Source organism: Labeo rohita, chromosome 8 (assembly GCF_022985175.1).
Source record: "Labeo rohita strain BAU-BD-2019 chromosome 8, IGBB_LRoh.1.0, whole genome shotgun sequence".
NCBI classification, from domain to species: domain Eukaryota; kingdom Metazoa; phylum Chordata; class Actinopteri; order Cypriniformes; family Cyprinidae; genus Labeo; species Labeo rohita.
In genome coordinates, this window is record NC_066876.1 from 15750242 (window position 1) to 15769274 (window position 19033).

The 19033-nt window shown below is 35.9% G+C and overlaps 1 protein-coding gene across 2 annotated transcripts; it reads left to right on the plus strand.

Moving 5' to 3' along the window:
- Positions 1 to 7209: 7209 nt before the first annotated feature.
- On the plus strand, positions 7210 to 17513 carry slc20a1a (solute carrier family 20 member 1a). Of its 2 annotated transcripts, XM_051117207.1 has the most exons (12): positions 7226 to 7377; positions 8502 to 8524; positions 8777 to 9392; positions 10306 to 10446; positions 10857 to 10942; positions 11080 to 11176; positions 12675 to 12794; positions 13248 to 13463; positions 14345 to 14840; positions 16207 to 16392; positions 16750 to 16834; positions 16932 to 17513. In XM_051117207.1, exons 3-12 carry the CDS (start codon positions 9044 to 9046, stop codon positions 17094 to 17096), a joined length of 1941 nt encoding a protein of 646 aa, XP_050973164.1. In that variant the 5' UTR covers positions 7226 to 7377; positions 8502 to 8524; positions 8777 to 9043; the 3' UTR covers positions 17097 to 17513. The 2 variants fall into 2 exon arrangements, with proteins under 2 accessions (XP_050973163.1, XP_050973164.1); XM_051117206.1 differs by lacking the exon at positions 8502 to 8524 and having other exon boundaries at positions 7210 to 7377.
- Positions 17514 to 19033: the final 1520 nt, after the last annotated feature.

Genomic DNA, 19033 nt, shown 5'->3' on the forward strand with positions numbered 1-19033 from the left:
CAGCTAAAACGGATAATTAGCTTTATTAATTATAATAAGCAATGAGTAAATATCTGTCATCAGTAAATTGATATCAGTCTTTTGTGACTCATGATATAGTTAATAAACCGTCTCCTGCTTTTTGCGGAACCAAGAGCAAGACAGCTAATATTCAAATGTCTTAAGGTAATATCTCACAATTGTTATGTATAAGAGCTCAACATATGTTTTTAATTGCAAACATATGCTTTAGTATTTTGGTAAAAGAGTAGCATGAACTAAGACTGAACAAACTGAGCCAACTAGTATTTTAAAGTCAATATTTTCATGTTTTTAATCATTCCAGCCCTCCTGCTGTGAAAATATTACTGAGAGAAATGGCTTGGCTGCATTCAGAGGTCATTTTTAAAAAGGTTTCTGAATAGATTTGTTGATGGGAGATGTTGGCAGCAGTGACTCTAGGGAATGGGGTTGCTTTGCCTAAGGCAAGCACTAACATGTTTCCAGCTTATGATTGCAAACCTTTGTAAACTATTGTTAAAATAGACATGTTTACGTGCGGGGAGAAAAAAAAATCTGCCCTACTGTTCTTTTCACTGTTATTGTCATATCTTAATGAAATGAAGTCTAAGCACTACTGGCTGTTTCTGTCTTTCTTAATTGAGTGTCTGCAGATTCATGTTAACAAGATGTCTAGGTAAGAGAGCATGAAAAAACAACCGTGTATTTAGTTGTCAGAAAGCCTAAACAATTATACTAAACAGCACCAAGCACATAAATAAATGAAGCCTCCCACTTAGGTAACCTGTCATTGTACCCTGTAATGCAAAGATTGATTTTGAGACGCCAATGTGTTCTTGTCTTTGTGTTTATAGTTCAGGCCTCCCACAGCTGTTCACATGTCATTATCTGTTATTTCATAAGTGTTGTTTTCAGTAGAGGCGGAAAGTATTTCAAAATAATCTTTTATTTACCCCTTCACGTGATATTTAACATTTTTCATTCGTTTTTAGCTACCCATTGTTCGCTTTATCTGTATAATTACAGTAACAGGCTTTGTTAAATTGCATGTAATTGTTGGTTATTTTGGGTGTGGTGATTTGTTCAGTCACTGTATCAATGTCGTTTTGGGCAGTTGTGTTGTGTCAATAATCAGTCTTTGTGAGTCACATTCAAACCTTCCTGTACAACAGCCTTATCACTTTGCATCTGCATTTCCTTGACACATATATAAATATAAATCAAATATAAATGAGCTTAATATTGTAATAAAAAACTTAAGCAACTTAAGCTTTAAGTCCAACAGGCAGAAAAGTGATATGATTATTGATGATTTTAAAATGGTGAAGTCCACCTGTAAAATGTAGATGTTGATTATGTGTTTTTTAGATTGAATTTTTTTTTTAATATGTGACCCTTGACCATAAAACCAGTCATAAGGGTCAATTTTTTGAGAAAGATGAACAATGAAAAAGCTTTCCATTGATGTATGGTTTGTTAGAATAGGACAGTATTTGGCTGAGATAGAACTATTTGAAAATCTTGAATTTGAGGGTGCAAAAAAGCTAAATATTGCGAAAAACACATTTAAAGTTGTCTAAATTAAGTTCTTAGCAATGCACATTATTAATTAAGAATTAAGTTTTGATGTATTTATGATAGGAAATTTACAAAATATCTTCATGGAACATGATCTTTACTTTATATCCATATGATTTTTGGCATAGAAGAAAAATTGATCATTTTGACCCATACAATGTATTGTTGGCTATTGCTACAAATATACCTGTGCTACTTATGACTGGTTTTGTGCTTCAGGGTCACATATTATTATAATGCATATTTGAAAATACATATTTTAACACATTATTAATATATTGTAGTCATAGTTTATTAGATTTATATATAAATATAACCATTTTATAAAAACATATGCAGGCCTATGTACTTATATATTAATACTTTCAACACCCACGTAGTAAGAATGTTATATTTTGAATTCAGAAATACATGAGACCAAAGCATTTCAGACATATTTTGGTAAATGTTTGACATTTCAGTCTGTGATTTGACACTGAACTGCAAACATGTATTGTGGTGTTTACAGAGAGGTTCTCTAAAACACCACCTGTAAAAATCGTAATCATTGGTTTCAAAAATGATTGTAAACATCTTGCAGCACATTATCATTAGTGCATTGATTTCTTTAGGACACCTGTTATTATGCTTGGATTATTACCTATCATGTATCAAATTTAAACAGTTTTTCTCTCAGATGTTCTCAAATATTCATCCTTCTGTCATGCATTGTGTACTGCTTCCTATTCTGTTTGTTACATACAGTGCCTTGCGAAAGTATTCATACCCGTTCGTTTTTTCACGTTTTATGTTGCAGCCTTATATTAAACTGCTTTAAATAACTTTTTTCCCACATCAGTCTACACTCCATACACCATAATGACAAAGCAAAAACAGATTTGTGACAACTTTGCAAATTTATTAAAATTAAAAAACTGAAATAAGTACATTGCATAAGTATTCATACCCTTAACACTACCACAGCTGAAGCACCTTTACAGCCTAATTTCTTTTTTGGTATGAAATGCACATCAGCTTTTAGCAATTATCTGGCATTCTTCTCCTCACCTCTTCACTTCTCAAGCTCTGTCAGCTTGGATAGGGGCTGGCAGACATTTTCAGGTTTCTTCAGAAATGTTTGATTGGGTTCAAGCCCAGGCTGTGGCTGGACCACTCAAGAATATTCACAGAGTTGTCTATAAGTCACTCTTGCTGTGTGCTTAGGGTCATTGTACTGTTGGAAGGTGAACCTTCCACCCAGTCTGAGGTTCTGAATGTTCTGGACTGGGTTTTCATTAAGGTTATCTCTATATTTTGCTGTTTTGAGCTTTCCTTATATTCTGATGAGTCCCTCAGTCCCTGCTGCTAAAAAACAGCCCCACAGCATGAGGCTGCTACCACCACACTTTACTGTTGGGATACTGCTGTGCAGGTGATGAGCAGTGCCTGGTTTCCTCCATACATGATCCTTGGAATTGAGTTTCATTAGACCAGAGAATCTTCTTGTTTCTCACAGTCTAAGAGTTCTTTAGGTGCTTTGTTGCAAATTCCAAGTGGGTTTTCATGCGTCTTCACTGAGGAGAGAATTGAGTCTTGCCATTACCATTATAAAGACAATGTTTGTCCTTCAGTAAGTCTACAGATATTATCATAGAGCTCAACTAGAATGACCATTAGCTTCTTGGTCACCAGTCTAACCAAGCCCCTTCTCCATCAATTGCCCAGTTTGGCCAGGAGGCCAGCTCTAGGAAGATTCTTAGTTGTTCCACACTTCTTCCATTATGAATTATGGAGGCTACAGGCTTCTGTGAACCTACAATGCAGAAAATGTTTTTTTCTGAATACTTCCCCAGATCTGTGCCTTCAAGCAATCCTGTTTCTGATCTCCACAGGCAGTTCTTTTGACCTCAGGGCTTGGTTTTTTCCCTGATATGCATTTTCAGCTGTTAGATCTTTTACTGAAAGGTGTGTGCCTTTCCAAATCATACTTATTCAAATAAATTTGCCACAGGTTAAATTCACTCAAAGTGTAGTAACACCTACAAGCGATATGAATGCTCCTGAGCTAAATTTCAAGTGTTCCAGAAGAGGGTCTGAATACTTATGCAGTCACATTCAAACCTTCCTGTACAACAGCCTTATCACTTTGCATCTGCATTACCTTGACACATATATAAATATAAATCAAATATAAATGAGCTTAATATTGTAAACAAAAACTTAAGCATTTTAAGTCCAGCAGACAGAAAAGTGATATGATTATTGATGATTTTAAAATGGTAAAGGCCACCTGTAAAATATAGATGTTGATTATGTGTTTTTTAGATTGATTTTTTTTTAAATATGTGACCCTGGACCATAAAACCAGTCATAAGGGTCAATTTTTGACCCTTTGAATCATTTCAGTTTTTTTCTAATACATTTGCAAGTTTTTACAAACCTGTTTTTGCTTTAATTGATGTGGAAAACATATATATTTAAAGCAGTTTAACATAAGGCTGCAACATAACAAACAATTAAAAAAATTAAGGACTATGAATACTTTTGCTAATATATTTTATTTACCTTTTACATGCAACATTCTATCATGGTTCACCAAGCTGCACAGTTATTTCCAAAACACAGTGGTTTACATATTGTGGAACATTTTTGCATTTTTATCCAGTGACCTATATATCTATTTTATGATTGGGGGAAAGAAAAACTGTCTTGGGAGTAGACTGGGCTTCAGAGATCTATGTCAACCAGTTCAGCAGCATTCAATGGAGCAGGAAGAAAACAGCTTATTTTAGCGTCTTCCTGCTCTGCGTCAGACTGCTAACCTATTAGTGGGTCGACTGAGCAGCCTGCAGACACATGTGGGTGAGACGCGCGGCAAAACCAAACTATTTAGTCTGAAGATTCCTTTCCTGTTTTCCTACGCGCTGAGTTTAAATACAGGCTTAAGCGCGCGGTTTGGGGAAAAACAGAGCTGCCACTGTGCACCTAGATGATGAAAATCACTTTTCATTTTACTGTATGTTCTCAGAGTTAAAATGAGTAGGTTATCTGTTTTGTAAAACCAGAGGCAAATATTATGTTTGAAAAATGCTTCGTAGGAGCAAGTTGAAAATGTCAAGGCTGATTTCACAAGACAAACCGCCAGGTTAAATGTTAAGCAACATCAGCCAGTCTATGAATTAAAAGGAAGAGTAGCAAACCTGCCATTTCAGACAAATACAACAACAGGCTCATTTAATTTTGGTCTGGCCTTGATCCAGAACCTTCTTGTGTATTTCACATGGAGCTGCCTGTGGTTTTGACTGAGGTCAGGGTTTGTGTGGAAACAAAAAATCCTGTAGGGAAAATTCCTCACTCCCCTGTGATTGAACCAACATGAAGTGCAAAAACAACATGATGCTTACGTCCATATTTTTATACAGTATTGTTCAGAAGTTTGTGGTCTGTTACAAAGAATATAATAAATGCTGTTCTTTTGAACTTTCTATTCTAAGGGTCAGCATCATCATATATCTACACTGAGATATCTGTGACAGATCTATTGTAAGGTTTTAACAGCCATAATTTAATTAAGATGCTTCACCCTGATCTAAAGTTGAATTCAAAAGTTTACATACACCTTGCAAAATCTGCAAAATGTTAATTATTTTACCAAAATAACAGGGATCATACAAAATGCATGTTATTTTTTATTTAGTACTGACCTGAATAAGATATTTCATATAAAAGGTGTTTTCACATAGTCCTCAAAAGAAAATAATAGTTGAATTTATAAAAATGACCCTGTTTAAAAGTTTACACACGCTTGATTCTTAACACTGTGTTGTTACCTGAATGATCCACAGATGTGTTTTTTGTTTAGTGATAGTTGTTCATGAGTCCCTTGTTTGTCCTGAACAGTTTAACTGCCCGCTTCAGGTCTCACAAATTCTTTGTTTTTTCAGCATTTTTGTGTATTTGAACCCTTTCCAAAAATAACTGTATGATTTTGAGATCCATCTTTTCACACTGAGGTCAACTGATGGACTCATATGCAACTATTACAGAAGGTTCAAACGCTCACTGATGCTCCAGAAGAAAAAAACGCTGCATTACAAAAACTTTTGGAATTTGAAGATCAGGGTAAATTAAACGTATTTTGTCTTCTGCTAAACATGTACGTATCTTCTGTAGCTTCTGAAGGGCAGTACCAAATGAATAAAACATGATATTTTGGCAAAATAAGAAAAATGTTCACATCTTCATTCTGTTCAAAAGTTTTCACCCCCCCTGCTCCTTCTGAAGCATTATTGAGTGTTTGAACCTTCTGTAATAGTTGCATATAAGTCCCTCAGTTGTCCTCAGTGTGAAAAGATGAATCTCAAAATCATACAGTTATTTTTGGAAAGGGTTCAAATACACAAAAATGCTGAAAAACCAAAGAATTTGTGAGACCTGAAGCGGGCAGTTTAAGTGTTCAGGACAACCAAGGGACTCATGAACAACTATCACTAAACAAAACACAGCTGTGGATCATTCAGGTAACAACACAGCATTAAGAATCAAGTGTATGTAAACTTTTGAACAGGGTCATTTTAAAAAAAGAATCAACTATTATTTTCTCTTGTGGACTATATGTAAATGTCTTTCATGTGAAATATCTTATTCAGGTCAGTACTACATAACAAATAACATTTTGTATTATTTTGGTAAAATAATTTTGCAGATTCTGCAAGATGTACTTAAACTTTTGACTTCAACTGTATTTTTCCCTTGTCATATTTACATTCTGTTTCAGAAGAAACAATAACCAATATTAAGTACTGCAATTAAGATAAATGCAAAGAACAGCCAAATGTGACGTGTGGGCCACTGACGTGGAAATGATCTCCATGACAGTCCCTCAATCCAGGTCCCTCTGGTCTACCCAAATGAGGTTCAAAGTTTGATCCAAAAATATCTGCCACTTTTCTTATTTGAGCTGAGAAGGCATTTTCCATATCAAACATACAATCCGTCACTTTAAAACGGTAAATAATTACATGAATAAAGATGTCAGCAGTCTAGTGTCCATCATAGCATTCCGGTCCTGGCAATGTTGCTGACGGTCATATATGTGTCATGGAAAACGGATGTTCATTAGTGACTGATAATGGAAAAAGTAATGTTTGTAAGTGTTGCAAACTAATAGCTGATTAGAGATTGGTTATTGTGTAAAGATTCATCCTGTTCTGAGTTCAGCAGAGACTAATATTACATAATTATTGTGATATTTTTTAAATATATGCTTATTCTAAAATTATTTTCTTTTTATGACTTTCTAAATGGTTCTAAAACTTCTATAAAGTAATTTTTTTGTAGACTTTAAGAGCAACTTGCTATATTAAGAGGCGTCTGTGAATGAGCTCTTGTAAAACACAAAGTTATGTAATATTTATTTCACAGCCCATTGCTATAATATTATACATAAGTATATGGTCATGTTTCATAGAGAAAAGTAACACAGAGGCTCATGTGTCTACATGAGGGCACACATGACGAAATATTAAGTACAACTGGTTATTTGGTGCAAACTTCTGGCTAACCATTAAAAGTCTTTGCCTTTCACAGAAGTCTCATGATCTTCTGGAGGTGTGGCTCTCTTTACTCTCCCCTCCTTCTCTAGTAATTATATATAACAGACCGGACTGAGCTACAGTTAGTTGAGTTGTGGAGTTAAAGGCTAAGAAAGTTTACAGGGTCATATTTACCTTGTGTGTTTTACACAGAAACTGAGCGTTTGTTTACCAATCATTTTATTGGTAACACAGCTGATCAAGCAGAAGTCCTTCAACGCATTTGGTGAGTACTCTGTTTAGTTACTTTAACTGTATTACATTTACGTCTGACAGTTTGTGTTGGGTTGCAAAATTCTGCACTATTTATTCAACAGTGGATTTTAACTCCAGGGCAAAGTTGATAGGATGTTGACAGTAATGTAATAAATCATTAATTTTCATTCACGTTAGCTCACGAGAGCCTGACGAACTGTACAATGTTGGTCTTGGGAATTTATTTAGAAATGTAGGCCATCTGTCACTCAGACTTGACACTTAAATAACTGTAAAATCAACAAATTATAATTATTCAGAGTATTCTTGTGCATGTAAATGTAGTCAGGAAACAGTATTTCAACAAAACATTCATCTAGTGTTCACATGAAGCTGAAATTTGTACAGCTATCTCTCTAGACCCTGTGATGTCAGAAGGCACTTATGTAATAGTCTGTGTTTCAAGTTGCTGTCAAAATATCAAAAGTATTTTCAGGCACATAATCAAATAGCATGCTTAATGAAGCATTATTAAGCTTCTTTTTTCCAAATGAATATGGCACTTTGTTTTACAAATTCCTTGCTTGACTACTTAAACTGGCACACAGAGCTTAATGTCCCTTCAAATGTTTGCTTTTTTTGGAAAAAACAGTCTTATTTTGTGGTAGATAAATAAAATGTTGTGTACCAGTTGTTAACAAAGTAAAAATGCTTCTAAATAATTGAAAACATTAAATTCATCAGCACTTTGTTTAGCACCCACGCTGTCTTTGTTGGTTAACCACACTAGCCATGTGATTAAGGTAGAACTACTACATAATAAATGTAATAATAAGCTACAAATGTAAATGTTATAATAAGCATAGGTTTAAAACAAAACAATTACAGTCTAAGCTTAAAAAATGCATCATTTATTAAAATTGTATGGCCTAAAAATGAAAATTGACATTATTTATTCACACATAGTGTTGTTCCAAACCTGTATGCATTTCTTTCTTCTGTGGAATAAAAAAGAAAATATTTTGAAGAATGTTGGCAACCAAACCATTTGGTTCCCATTGACCTCCATTGTATTTTTTCAAGTCAATGTGGAAGTCAATGGGAACTGAAACTACCAACATTCAACATTCAAAATATATCTTCTATTTTCCACAGCATTTCCACAGAACAACATGAAGGTGAGTAAATCAATTTTCATTTTGAGGTGGTCTATCACTTTAAAACGCTTTACATGTTTGTAGATATTGTTTACTTATAGTTTTGTACTAGGTTAGGCTATTTTGCACCCACAAATGGGACCCCTCAAAAATATCTAAATCAAGGCATATAAAACCAACGTGGTTTACTTTAATTGTGTGTTTCTGTTTTGTGCTTTTTTATAGTCACATTATAAGGTCTCTAATCTATCCAAGTGTTTCTTTCTTTTCCAGAATGTACTGTCGACCACTACTAAGATCTAGTCCACAATGGATGTCTCTGTCTGTGTAGCCACCCAAAGCCAATGCAAAGCCCTTGCTGTTATTAGTATATGTAGCTAACAGTTGCTTTTATACTTCCTGCTACTATCGTTTGTAGAGAGTGTAGATTGTTCAATTTTTAACTTATTAAGTATTAAGTTTATTTATTAAGAAGAAATACCTCAATAATCCAACCCAGTTTGATTCACAACAGGCCAGTAGTGCAGTTACTCTCCAGCAATGGAATCCACTACACTTGCATCCCTAGCAACTGTTACAATGCTAACAGCGGCCTCACAGACAGACATGTCTAATGTTCTCTGGCTGCTGATATTGGGCTTCATCATCGCTTTCATCCTGGCGTTCTCTGTGGGCGCCAACGATGTAGCCAATTCCTTCGGTACAGCAGTGGGTTCTGGGGTAGTGACCCTGCGCCAGGCCTGCATCCTGGCTACCATCTTTGAGACAGTGGGTGCCATGCTTTTGGGGGCCAAAGTCAGCGAGACCATCCGCTCGGGTATCATCGATGTTCACATGTACAACGGCTCAGAGGCTGTGCTGATGGCTGGCTCCATCAGCGCCATGTTTGGTGAGTACATACTTGATTTAAAGGGGACATCGGATGCCCATTTTCCACAATTTGGTATTATTGTTTAGGGTCTTCATGACAACATAGTTTTTACCTTGTCAAAAACAGCTCTGTTCACAGCGATTTCACCATTTCAGTGCATGTCTCTTTAAATGATAATGAGCTGCTGCTCACCCCGCCACTCTCTTCAAAACTAATCAGCTTCGTCCTCAGTGGCTCTGATGTCGGGACAAATGAAGACTCTTATATTCACTTTTACATCCAACTACAAAACACCTGCATTGCTTACGAGACATTATTGTCACTACAGCTGCTCAAGCATGAACATGCTTATACAAGACAGTCTGTCAGCAATCGTGGGTGGAGCTTGAGCAGTGTGATGTCATACTTCTCAGAAAATTAAAACGGCTTCATAATTGAGACTCTAGGTTTTTTTGGGGATTAAAAAAAGGAGTGAATGGATTTTTATCGTTGAATGGTGGTTGTGTCCACACGCTGCTAAGACACATTTATATTCAAACAGCATGTAAGTGAATTTTGCATCCAATGTCCGCTTTAAAGTGATAGTTCACTCCAAAAATAATTTTCTCGCTTGCTGTTTTAATTTTGACTTTATTTCTTCTGTGGAGCATACAAAGACATTTTTGCAACCAGTGACGTTCACTGAGTTGTTTTAGACCCCTTTGATTACCATTGCTTTCTTTTCACCTTCAAATCTTTCTTTTCACTCAAAGCCAGTACATATTTTAACACATCCAAAATGTCTATCATAGCCACACAGGAGAACGCGATTCAGCTGATTCCAGTAAATTGTGAGCATGTCACCTAGGTGGAATTTTATCATGTTGTCGTGACTTGTGTTGGTCACGTCATGAGCTTACAATATCTTTTTTTTGTTTTTGTCCCGTTACAGGATCTGCTGTTTGGCAGCTCGCTGCTTCGTTCTTGAAACTTCCCATCTCTGGAACACATTGCATTGTGGGTGCCACAATTGGCTTTTCCATGGTTGCTAGAGGTCACCAAGGGGTCAAATGGCTGGAACTGCTTCGCATTGGTATGTGAAACTGAGTATTTCTGAGATTTCACGTAAGCGTGCTTAGTCAGATTATATTATTTTTTCCTATAGACTGAGTCAGTAAATGGAAAGAGAATATTTTCCCATGTGACCCTAGAAATAGTAAGCGGAAAGACCACCAGCATGATTTAACGCAGATCTCTTAGTTTCATTTTTTTTTTTCACATGACCCAAATGATATCTATTTATGGAACAGAACATTTTGGACTATACGGACAGGAAACATGGTCACATGCTTACCCCTGGTGACTTGTTGGGTGTTTGTTGATACTCTGCGTGCAGCCCTAAGAAATTTTGGGCCATTTAGTTTTAAGATAAGAGCAAATAACATCACTGTTTAGATGTTACATTAGGCTTATTTGTGTAACCAGTTGATATATGTGTTCCAGTTGCCTCTTGGTTTCTTTCACCTCTTCTCTCCGGCCTCATGTCTGCTGTTCTCTTCTACTTTGTCCGCAAGTTCATCTTGAATAAGGTAAAAAGCATATCTAAGCCTGTAACATTCTGTGCCAGTGTCTGCTTTGGCACCTTTTAATCTCTTGTTGTTGTCAATAAAGAAAGAACATACGCTTTATACCATGTGGTAAATGGCAATATTTCCATGTGCTCCAGGAGGATCCAGTGCCCAATGGTTTAAGAGCATTACCAGTTTTCTATGCTGTTACCATGGGAATCAATCTTTTCTCCATCATGTTTACTGGAGCACCAAGTAAGCTTTTTTCTTCTCTAAATAAAATTATCCCTGCTGAAAAAACAGAAGAAACCTTAATGGAAATTTTAATGGTTTCCCACTACAAATACCATTACAAACATTACCAAACTATCAACATTTAACCATTAAAACTATTAAAAAATGGTTTCCTGTAGTGTGTTTTGGGACATGTTCCATTGGGATTTAGTGTTTTTAACAAGCTACCAATAGAAGAAGACTAATTACCGGTAGAAACCCACAGGGTCCGTTAAAGTTTCCATTAAAACCAATACAAGTCCCATTATAACCAGTAAAACTATTACAAATATTGTTTTTTCAGCAGGGATGTCAGATTTAGCCTTTCGAGGAACATTTTGTTCCCAATTTATGATCACATGTATGTATACAAGACCCGTCCCTCATTTCTCATTAATTAACACACACAAAGGCTGGTGGGTATTGCTAATAAATATAGCTTGAAAATGTGTAGTTGTCATAACAGTTTGTTGATGTAATAATAAAATTATGAAATATAATTTTGGCCCATCTCCAACAATCTGTACCCATAAGCAAACTTCAGGCGGATCATGATGTACCGAAGATAAAAAAAAGCCGCTGTGAACCAACAGTTGACCTAGAGTCTGCATACTAATCAGAGGACCACAGGGCCGCCCTCTTCCTGGTTATCTGCTGAGCCATGCACATGACCGTGTTCGATACCGTTAGTGGTCTTGTGCTTTCAAAGAAACTGAACATTAACTTAGCCATAAGTTCTAATGATAAAAAAGAAATTTTCACTGGATAGCCTCCCATTTCAACCTCATTTTAAACAGAAAATTGTATATCTGTTGCTTATCTCACTGCAGTGTTTTGTCAACACATTGCCTTACAACAGACTTAAACAGACTTAAGGGAAAACATGCTAGCATTGTTTAGCAAAGCAGGACAATGTTCGTTTTATACACTCATCCACAATTTATCTTCTTTACAAATGTGTTTTTAAAAGATTACTTGTATTTAAAGTTGACTTATTTACACAGTTTTGCGTTTAAACCAAGTTTGAAGCTATGCTAATGCTAATTTGCTAACTTAGAGAACCCCAAGATCTTTTCAGCAGGTATATAAGACTTTTCAGTATTAAAATGTAGAATATTTCTGCTGAAAAAAAAAACAAAATAGAAACATCACAGAAATTGTAATAGTTTGCACTACAAATACCATTACACACATTACAAACCATCAAATTGTAACCAAAAATGGTATTCTGTAGTGTGTTTTGGGACATATTCCATTAGGATTTAGTGTTTTTAACAAGCCACCAATAGAAAGTGAACAATTACCAGTAGAAACCCACAGGATTCATCACAGTTTCCACTGAAACCGATACAAGTCCCATTATAACCAGTAAAACCATTGCAAAGTTTGTGATTGTGCCTATTGTTTTTTTAGCAGGGATGTAGCGCTGTTTAGCATTAAAACATGTTAAGTTTTCATCTTTCTTCTCTATATTCTACAGTGTTGGGATTCGACAGGATACCATGGTGGGGTACTTTGCTGATCTCACTGGGCTGTGCCCTGCTTACTGCTATGGTGGTCTGGTTCATTGTCTGTCCACAGTTAAAGAAGAAGATGAAAAGTAAATATTTATTTATATCCCCCTTTTTACTTTAGAATCAATTTTAGAATGCTCAAAGCATGGAATTCTGGCTAGTTTTTTTGCAATGTAATTGCAACGTACATTATCAGTGCATACCTTTCAAAAGTTTGGGGTCGGTACAACTAATTAAAGAAATTCATACTTTTAGTGAAATCGATCAGAAGTGACAGTAAATGTTTATTATGTTACAAAAGATTTATATTTCAAATAAATGCTGTTCTTCTGAATTTTATATTTATTGAAAAATCCTGAAAACACTATTGTTTCGACAAAAATATTAAGCAACATTAATAATAAGAAGAAATGTTCCTTGGACACCAAATTAGCCCATGCCCATGGCACAATGATGCAATAAAATATATCTGCAAACATTCTAATAAACTACCCCATTGACTTTGCATGCATTTACTGTAATTATTTCCATTATTTCAGATCAGAATATTGCTGACACTAGTGGGACACAGTTAATTGAGAAGAAGCCACCTTCAAATGGACTAGTGGACCATCCTGCCCCACCTCGAAGCTACTCCCCTGTTCCACAAACACCACCTGCCGACAGCAACAAGGTGGCCTTTGACATTGGAGGTTCAGCGGAAACTGACCTGGACAACAAAGATTTTGACACCAAAGATTTGGATTGCACTCATGGTCAGCTTCTTTAAATGATAAACTCATTAAATTAATTGTACTTCAAAATGTGTTTTGATGAACTGATTAATTTGTAACAGACAAATTGATAACAGATCATTTTTTATATCATTTTGAAAATGCCTATTTTGAGTGGAAGCATAAAACATGGAGTTTTCGTGCATGTCTGTTTAAATGCAAATGAGCTACTCTGGCTTTACTGCTCCTATCTCAGATACTCTAGCAAAAAAAACATCTGTTTGGTTTTGATTGTCATGTTTATTGCACTGAAATCATGCATTTTAAAGCCATTTTGGTTTGAACTTCTGATATACGGTTTTCTAAGGGCACACATTCGAAGTAGAAAGCGGCTGTCACACGGCATGTAAATACTAAACCAAGTTCTCTTTCATGTCTTATTGTGTTTAAACTGTAAAAAACACACAAGTTTATGTTAAAAACACACATGAGTAGGTTATGTCTGTGAAGGTAAACAGCGGGGAAAGAAATCACGTTTATATTAGATCTGTGTGGCAGCAGCGTAATACAGTAAGTAAATCAATAAAACCACTGCTCTCGTGTCTCCTCTGAGACTGGGATTCTACAGTAAGCATGCTGTGCTTGAACTTTCACCATGGCATTAGAACTGGTACACTGCTGCCGGTTGTGAAAACAAAATGACGGCTCCGTGGGTGGAAACGTGCAGATTATATTAATTATAAAATCCCTTTTCTATGTCATGGAGGAAGCGAAATCTGACATGCTCAGCAAAAAGGTTGCCCTTTTTCACGTTTTGGTTGGTAGATGCACTGGGGATCCGATTACGGCACTTAAACATTAAAAAAGCCAGATTTTCATAATACGTCACCTTTAATTTCTCTCTTTTGATTAATTTATTGTAGCTTTAAATGGCAGTGCTGGAATTGCTGTCCCAGACTTGAACGGAGGCCAGTTTCACACCGTACACAAAGATTCTGGAATCTACAAGGATTTACTGCACAAACTTCACCTGGCCAAGGTGGGCGAATGCATGGGAGAGGCTGGAGACAAACCCATCCGCCGCAACAACAGTTATACTTCTTACACCATGGCCATCTACGGAATACATGGATCATTGAAGGACGGGGAGGGAAGCCGGACCGGACTGGATGGAGAGAAAAGACGCTCACGGTACGACAGCTATAATAGTTACTGTACGGCGGTGGCTGATGGAGAAGTTGCTGCAGGAGATGGAGCTCTGGCAGTGGAGGTGGGGGACGAGACCGTCATTGAAGACTCACTGGAAGAGGAAATAGATGAGCTGGAGATTGACAAGCCAGAGGTGTCCACACTCTTCCAGTTCCTGCAGATTCTCACCGCCTGCTTTGGATCGTTTGCGCATGGTGGAAATGATGTTAGGTATGAGAGACATAATAAACTTTTTTTTTAAAATATTTTGTCCAAAAGCCACACATTATAATATAGAGTATGAAAAATGGATATTCCTTTTGAGATTTGCTAAAGATTTAACAGCATCAATACATTTTGATGTAAAAATACACTAAGTGTAAAAATAAAGGAAATTAGCTGCACACTACCAGTCAAAAGTTTTTGAACAGTAACATTTTTTTATGTGAAGTATCTTCTGCTCACCTAGCCTGCAATTATTTGATCCAAAGTACAGAAAAAACAGTACAATTTTAAAATATTTTTACTATTTAAAATAACTGTTTTCTATTTGAATATGTTTTTAAATGTAATTTATTCCTGTGATCAAAGCTAAATTTTCAGCATCGTTACTCCGGTCTTCAGTGTCGCATGATTCTTCAGACGTCATTCTAATATGCTGATTTGCTGTTCAAGAAACATTTTTTATTGTTATTATTATCAATATTTATCCACTTTTTTCAGGATTGTATGTATAGAAAGATCCAAAGATCAGTATTTATCTGAAATTTAAAAAATGCTTTTGTAACATTACACACTACACCATTCAAAAGTTTGGAGTCAGTAATTATGAAATGAGAAATTATGGAAATTAGTACTTTTGTTTAGCAAGGATTCTTTACATTGATCAAAAGTTATGATAAATACATTTATAATGTTGCAAAAGATTTCTGTTTTAGATAAATGCTGTTATTCAACTTTCTATTCATCAAGAAAAGTTGAAAAAATTGTACTCAGCTGTTTTCAGCATAATAATAATAATAATAATAATAAATGTTTTTTGAGCAGCAAATCAGAATATTAGAACGATTTCTGAAGGATCATGTGACTGGAGTAATGATGCTAAAAATTCATCTTAAAAATTCATAATAAATTGCATTTTAAAATATATTCAAATAGAAAACAGGTATTTTAAAAAGTAAAAATATTTCACAGTTTTACAGTTTTTGCTGTATCTTGGATCAAATAAATGCAGGCTTGTGGTGAGCAGAAGAGACTTCTTTAAAAAACTTTAAAGATCTTACTGTTCAAAAACTTTTGACTGACTGGCAGAAATGTTTTGGGTCAGTAAAAAAAAACAAAAACATATATATATATGCATTAAATTAATCAAATGTCGCCTTTAAGACATTTATAATATTGTAAAAAAATTCTATTTAAAATATTAGCTCTTCTTTTGAACTTTCTATTAATCTAAGAATTCCTAAAAACAAAAAAATTATACGGTTTCCAAATATATGTATATCTTGCATTTCTGACCTTGTTTTCCACATCGCTTTATAATGACGACAGTGCTAATCTCTAACTGAAAACATAACCCATCATTCCTCTCTTACAGTAATGCGATCGGCCCTCTCGTTGCACTCTGGCTGATTTATGAAAGCGCTTCTGTAGCACCCACTGCTCCTACACCAATTTGGTTGCTCCTGTATGGAGGAGTGGGCATCTGTACAGGGCTCTGGATCTGGGGTCGGCGGGTCATACAAACCATGGGCAAAGACCTAACTCCCATCACTCCCTCCAGGTAACAAGCTACTAATACCCTGACGTTCCGTACCTCCTTTGAACAGCAACTGATAAGAGTGATTATTTTAGGGATCAGACTTTATAGTTCAGTTATATCATCACAGTTCTCATGAGGCTTAAGGGCCCAGTTCCCCCTTTCTTATCTCTGTTGACTTTGCAGCGTAAACAAACAGTTTAACAACACTCCTCGTCTCACGGAAATTCCCCCAAGCGGCATAGCAGTAAAGAAGATTTGTCTTGTCTTTAGTATTATGACATTTGAACAATGCCGCAGTACTTTTTCCATTCAAACAGTCCTTTGCTGTGTTTAAAGATGCTTATAGAGCTTATTATAATCATCATGTCTGTCTCGCAGCGGATTTAGCATTGAGCTCGCCTCTGCTGTAACTGTGGTTGTCGCTTCCAACATCGGACTCCCAGTCAGCACCACTCATTGCAAGGTGGGTCACGTACTAGTAGATTAAATCCTTACAGTTATAATTTGTAATAACAAACATCTAATTCTATTATCTTCTTTGTTTGTGTGTTTACGAACAGGTCGGATCAGTGGTGTCAGTTGGCTGGCTTCGCTCCAGGAAGGCCGTTGATTGGCGTTTGTTCCGGAATATCTTTATCGCTTGGTTTGTGACCGTGCCAATTTCTGGTCTGATCAGTGCTGCTATAATGGCACTCTTCTATTATGTTATATTGCCTCTGACCTAATGTTTTATGTTGAACCATTTACTTCTTGTAAATACACTTTTGTGTAAAAACGGGCCTCAACTATGCAATGCTCCTTCATTCTGTCTTATCGTATGTACTGTACATAGCAAATCAAAAACTGTGTATGTTTGCACATCACACTCTTACTCTGTGATTTTTGTACATGTTTAAAGTGCTTAATAGTGTTAGGAAACAATTTTGTAGCGGTAAAATGTGTGAGATATGGAGTATAACAATGTTTATTTAGTTTTCTTGGGGCCTTAAATATTTTTGTAAGACTAGATTAAAATTCCGTTTCAACTTTTGGCAATGAAAATGTGTACTCTGAGCTGTAAGGCAGTGTTTTATTTATAAAATATATATATATATATATATGTATACTTGCATGACATTTGAAATAAATCATGTTTCTTCTGATATCTGCATACTTATTTCCACCTTTCAAAACATTATAAATAATGCTTTTTAATCTAAAACTGTGAGAGACCTGCTTTCAATGTAGTATTGAAATTCAAAGGTTAATCCATGATTTATTAAAGCAAGTGTATTTGAGAAAAGTGTTCTGAATAAAAGTACTCAAAATAACAGAGATAGCTGAAAATGATTCCATAAATCTTTCAAAGATCCATGAGTGGTTCCCTTAAAGTCATATCAAGCTAAGAAGATTTATTACATTTGACAAGACATAAATTATTACAAGAATATTCAGTCTGTGGACATGCACTCACCCTGATAAATATTGAATGACGAGAAGCCAAATAATGGCTATGACACTGTAGATTATATTTTGTGAGTTTGCTAAACAAATTTTTGAAAAAATTAACCCTTTAACTAGCAAAAGAAGAGGATATACATTCAGGTCTTTCATATGATGACAGTTGACCCAAAAGCTGTTTCATGGACAGTTGTGGGCTATTCCTTCATTTTTTTCTACGTCAAATAAGCAGGTAAAAGGTGTGGCGTTGATTCTAATTGTGCCATTTGTATTTGAAAGCTGTTGCTTTGAACCCACATGCAAGAGCTCAGAAACAAAAGAAATCCATCAGAGAGATTGTAGGAACATTAGGAGTGGCCAAATCAACAGTTCAGTACATTCTGAGAAAAAAAGAACACTGGTGAGCTCAGCAACATAAAAAGGCCTGGACATTCACAGATGACAACAGCGGTGGATGATTGGATGATCTCCTCCTTGGTAAAGAAAATCCATTTCACAAATCCAGCCAAGTGAAGAACACTCTCCAGGAGGTAAGTGTGTCACTGTCAAAATCTACAATCAAGAGAAGACTTCACGAGAGCAAATACAGAGGGTTCACCACAACGTGCAAACAAGGCCAGATTAGACATCTAAAAAAGCCAGACCACGTCTGGAAAAGCATTCTTTGGACGGCGGAAATTAAGATCAAACTTTATCTGAATGACGGGAAGAAAGAAGTACGGAGAAGGCTTGGAACAGCTCATGATCCAAAGTATACAACATCATCTGTGGAACATGGTAGAGCAGAGTGATGGCATGAGCACGCGTGACTTCCAGTGGCACTGGATTACAGGTGTAGCCAGTGATTGATGGAGCTTCATGGTACAAATGGACAATGATCCAAAACATACAGCAAAAGCAATCCAGAAGTTTTTGAAAGTGAAAAAGTGGAATATTCAGCCTGATCCCAATCTGTTTGAGCATACATTCCACTTGCTGAAGAGAAAACAAAAGGCAGAAAGACCCACAAGCAAACAACAACTGAAGTCAGCTGTAGTAAAGGCATGGCAAAGCATCACTAAGGAGGAAACGCAGTCTCTGGTAATGTCCATGAGATCCAGACTTATAGCAGTCATTGCCTGGAAACTTTTAAACTTTTTTATTTACGATTATATTTATTTGTACAATTACATTTGAACCCCTGAAAATGCCTCTGACCTCTGAATTCCTAAGCATTTTGTGT

Coding starts and splice junctions, on each gene's coding strand:
- slc20a1a (XM_051117206.1), top strand. CDS start 9,044: ATGGAATCCACTACACTTGCATCCCTAGCAACTGTTACAATGCTAACA. Junction 11,177..12,674: donor CATGTTTACTGGAGCACCAA/GTAAGCTTTTTT, acceptor TATATTCTACAG/TGTTGGGATTCGACAGGATA. Junction 12,795..13,247: donor GTTAAAGAAGAAGATGAAAA/GTAAATATTTAT, acceptor CCATTATTTCAG/ATCAGAATATTGCTGACACT.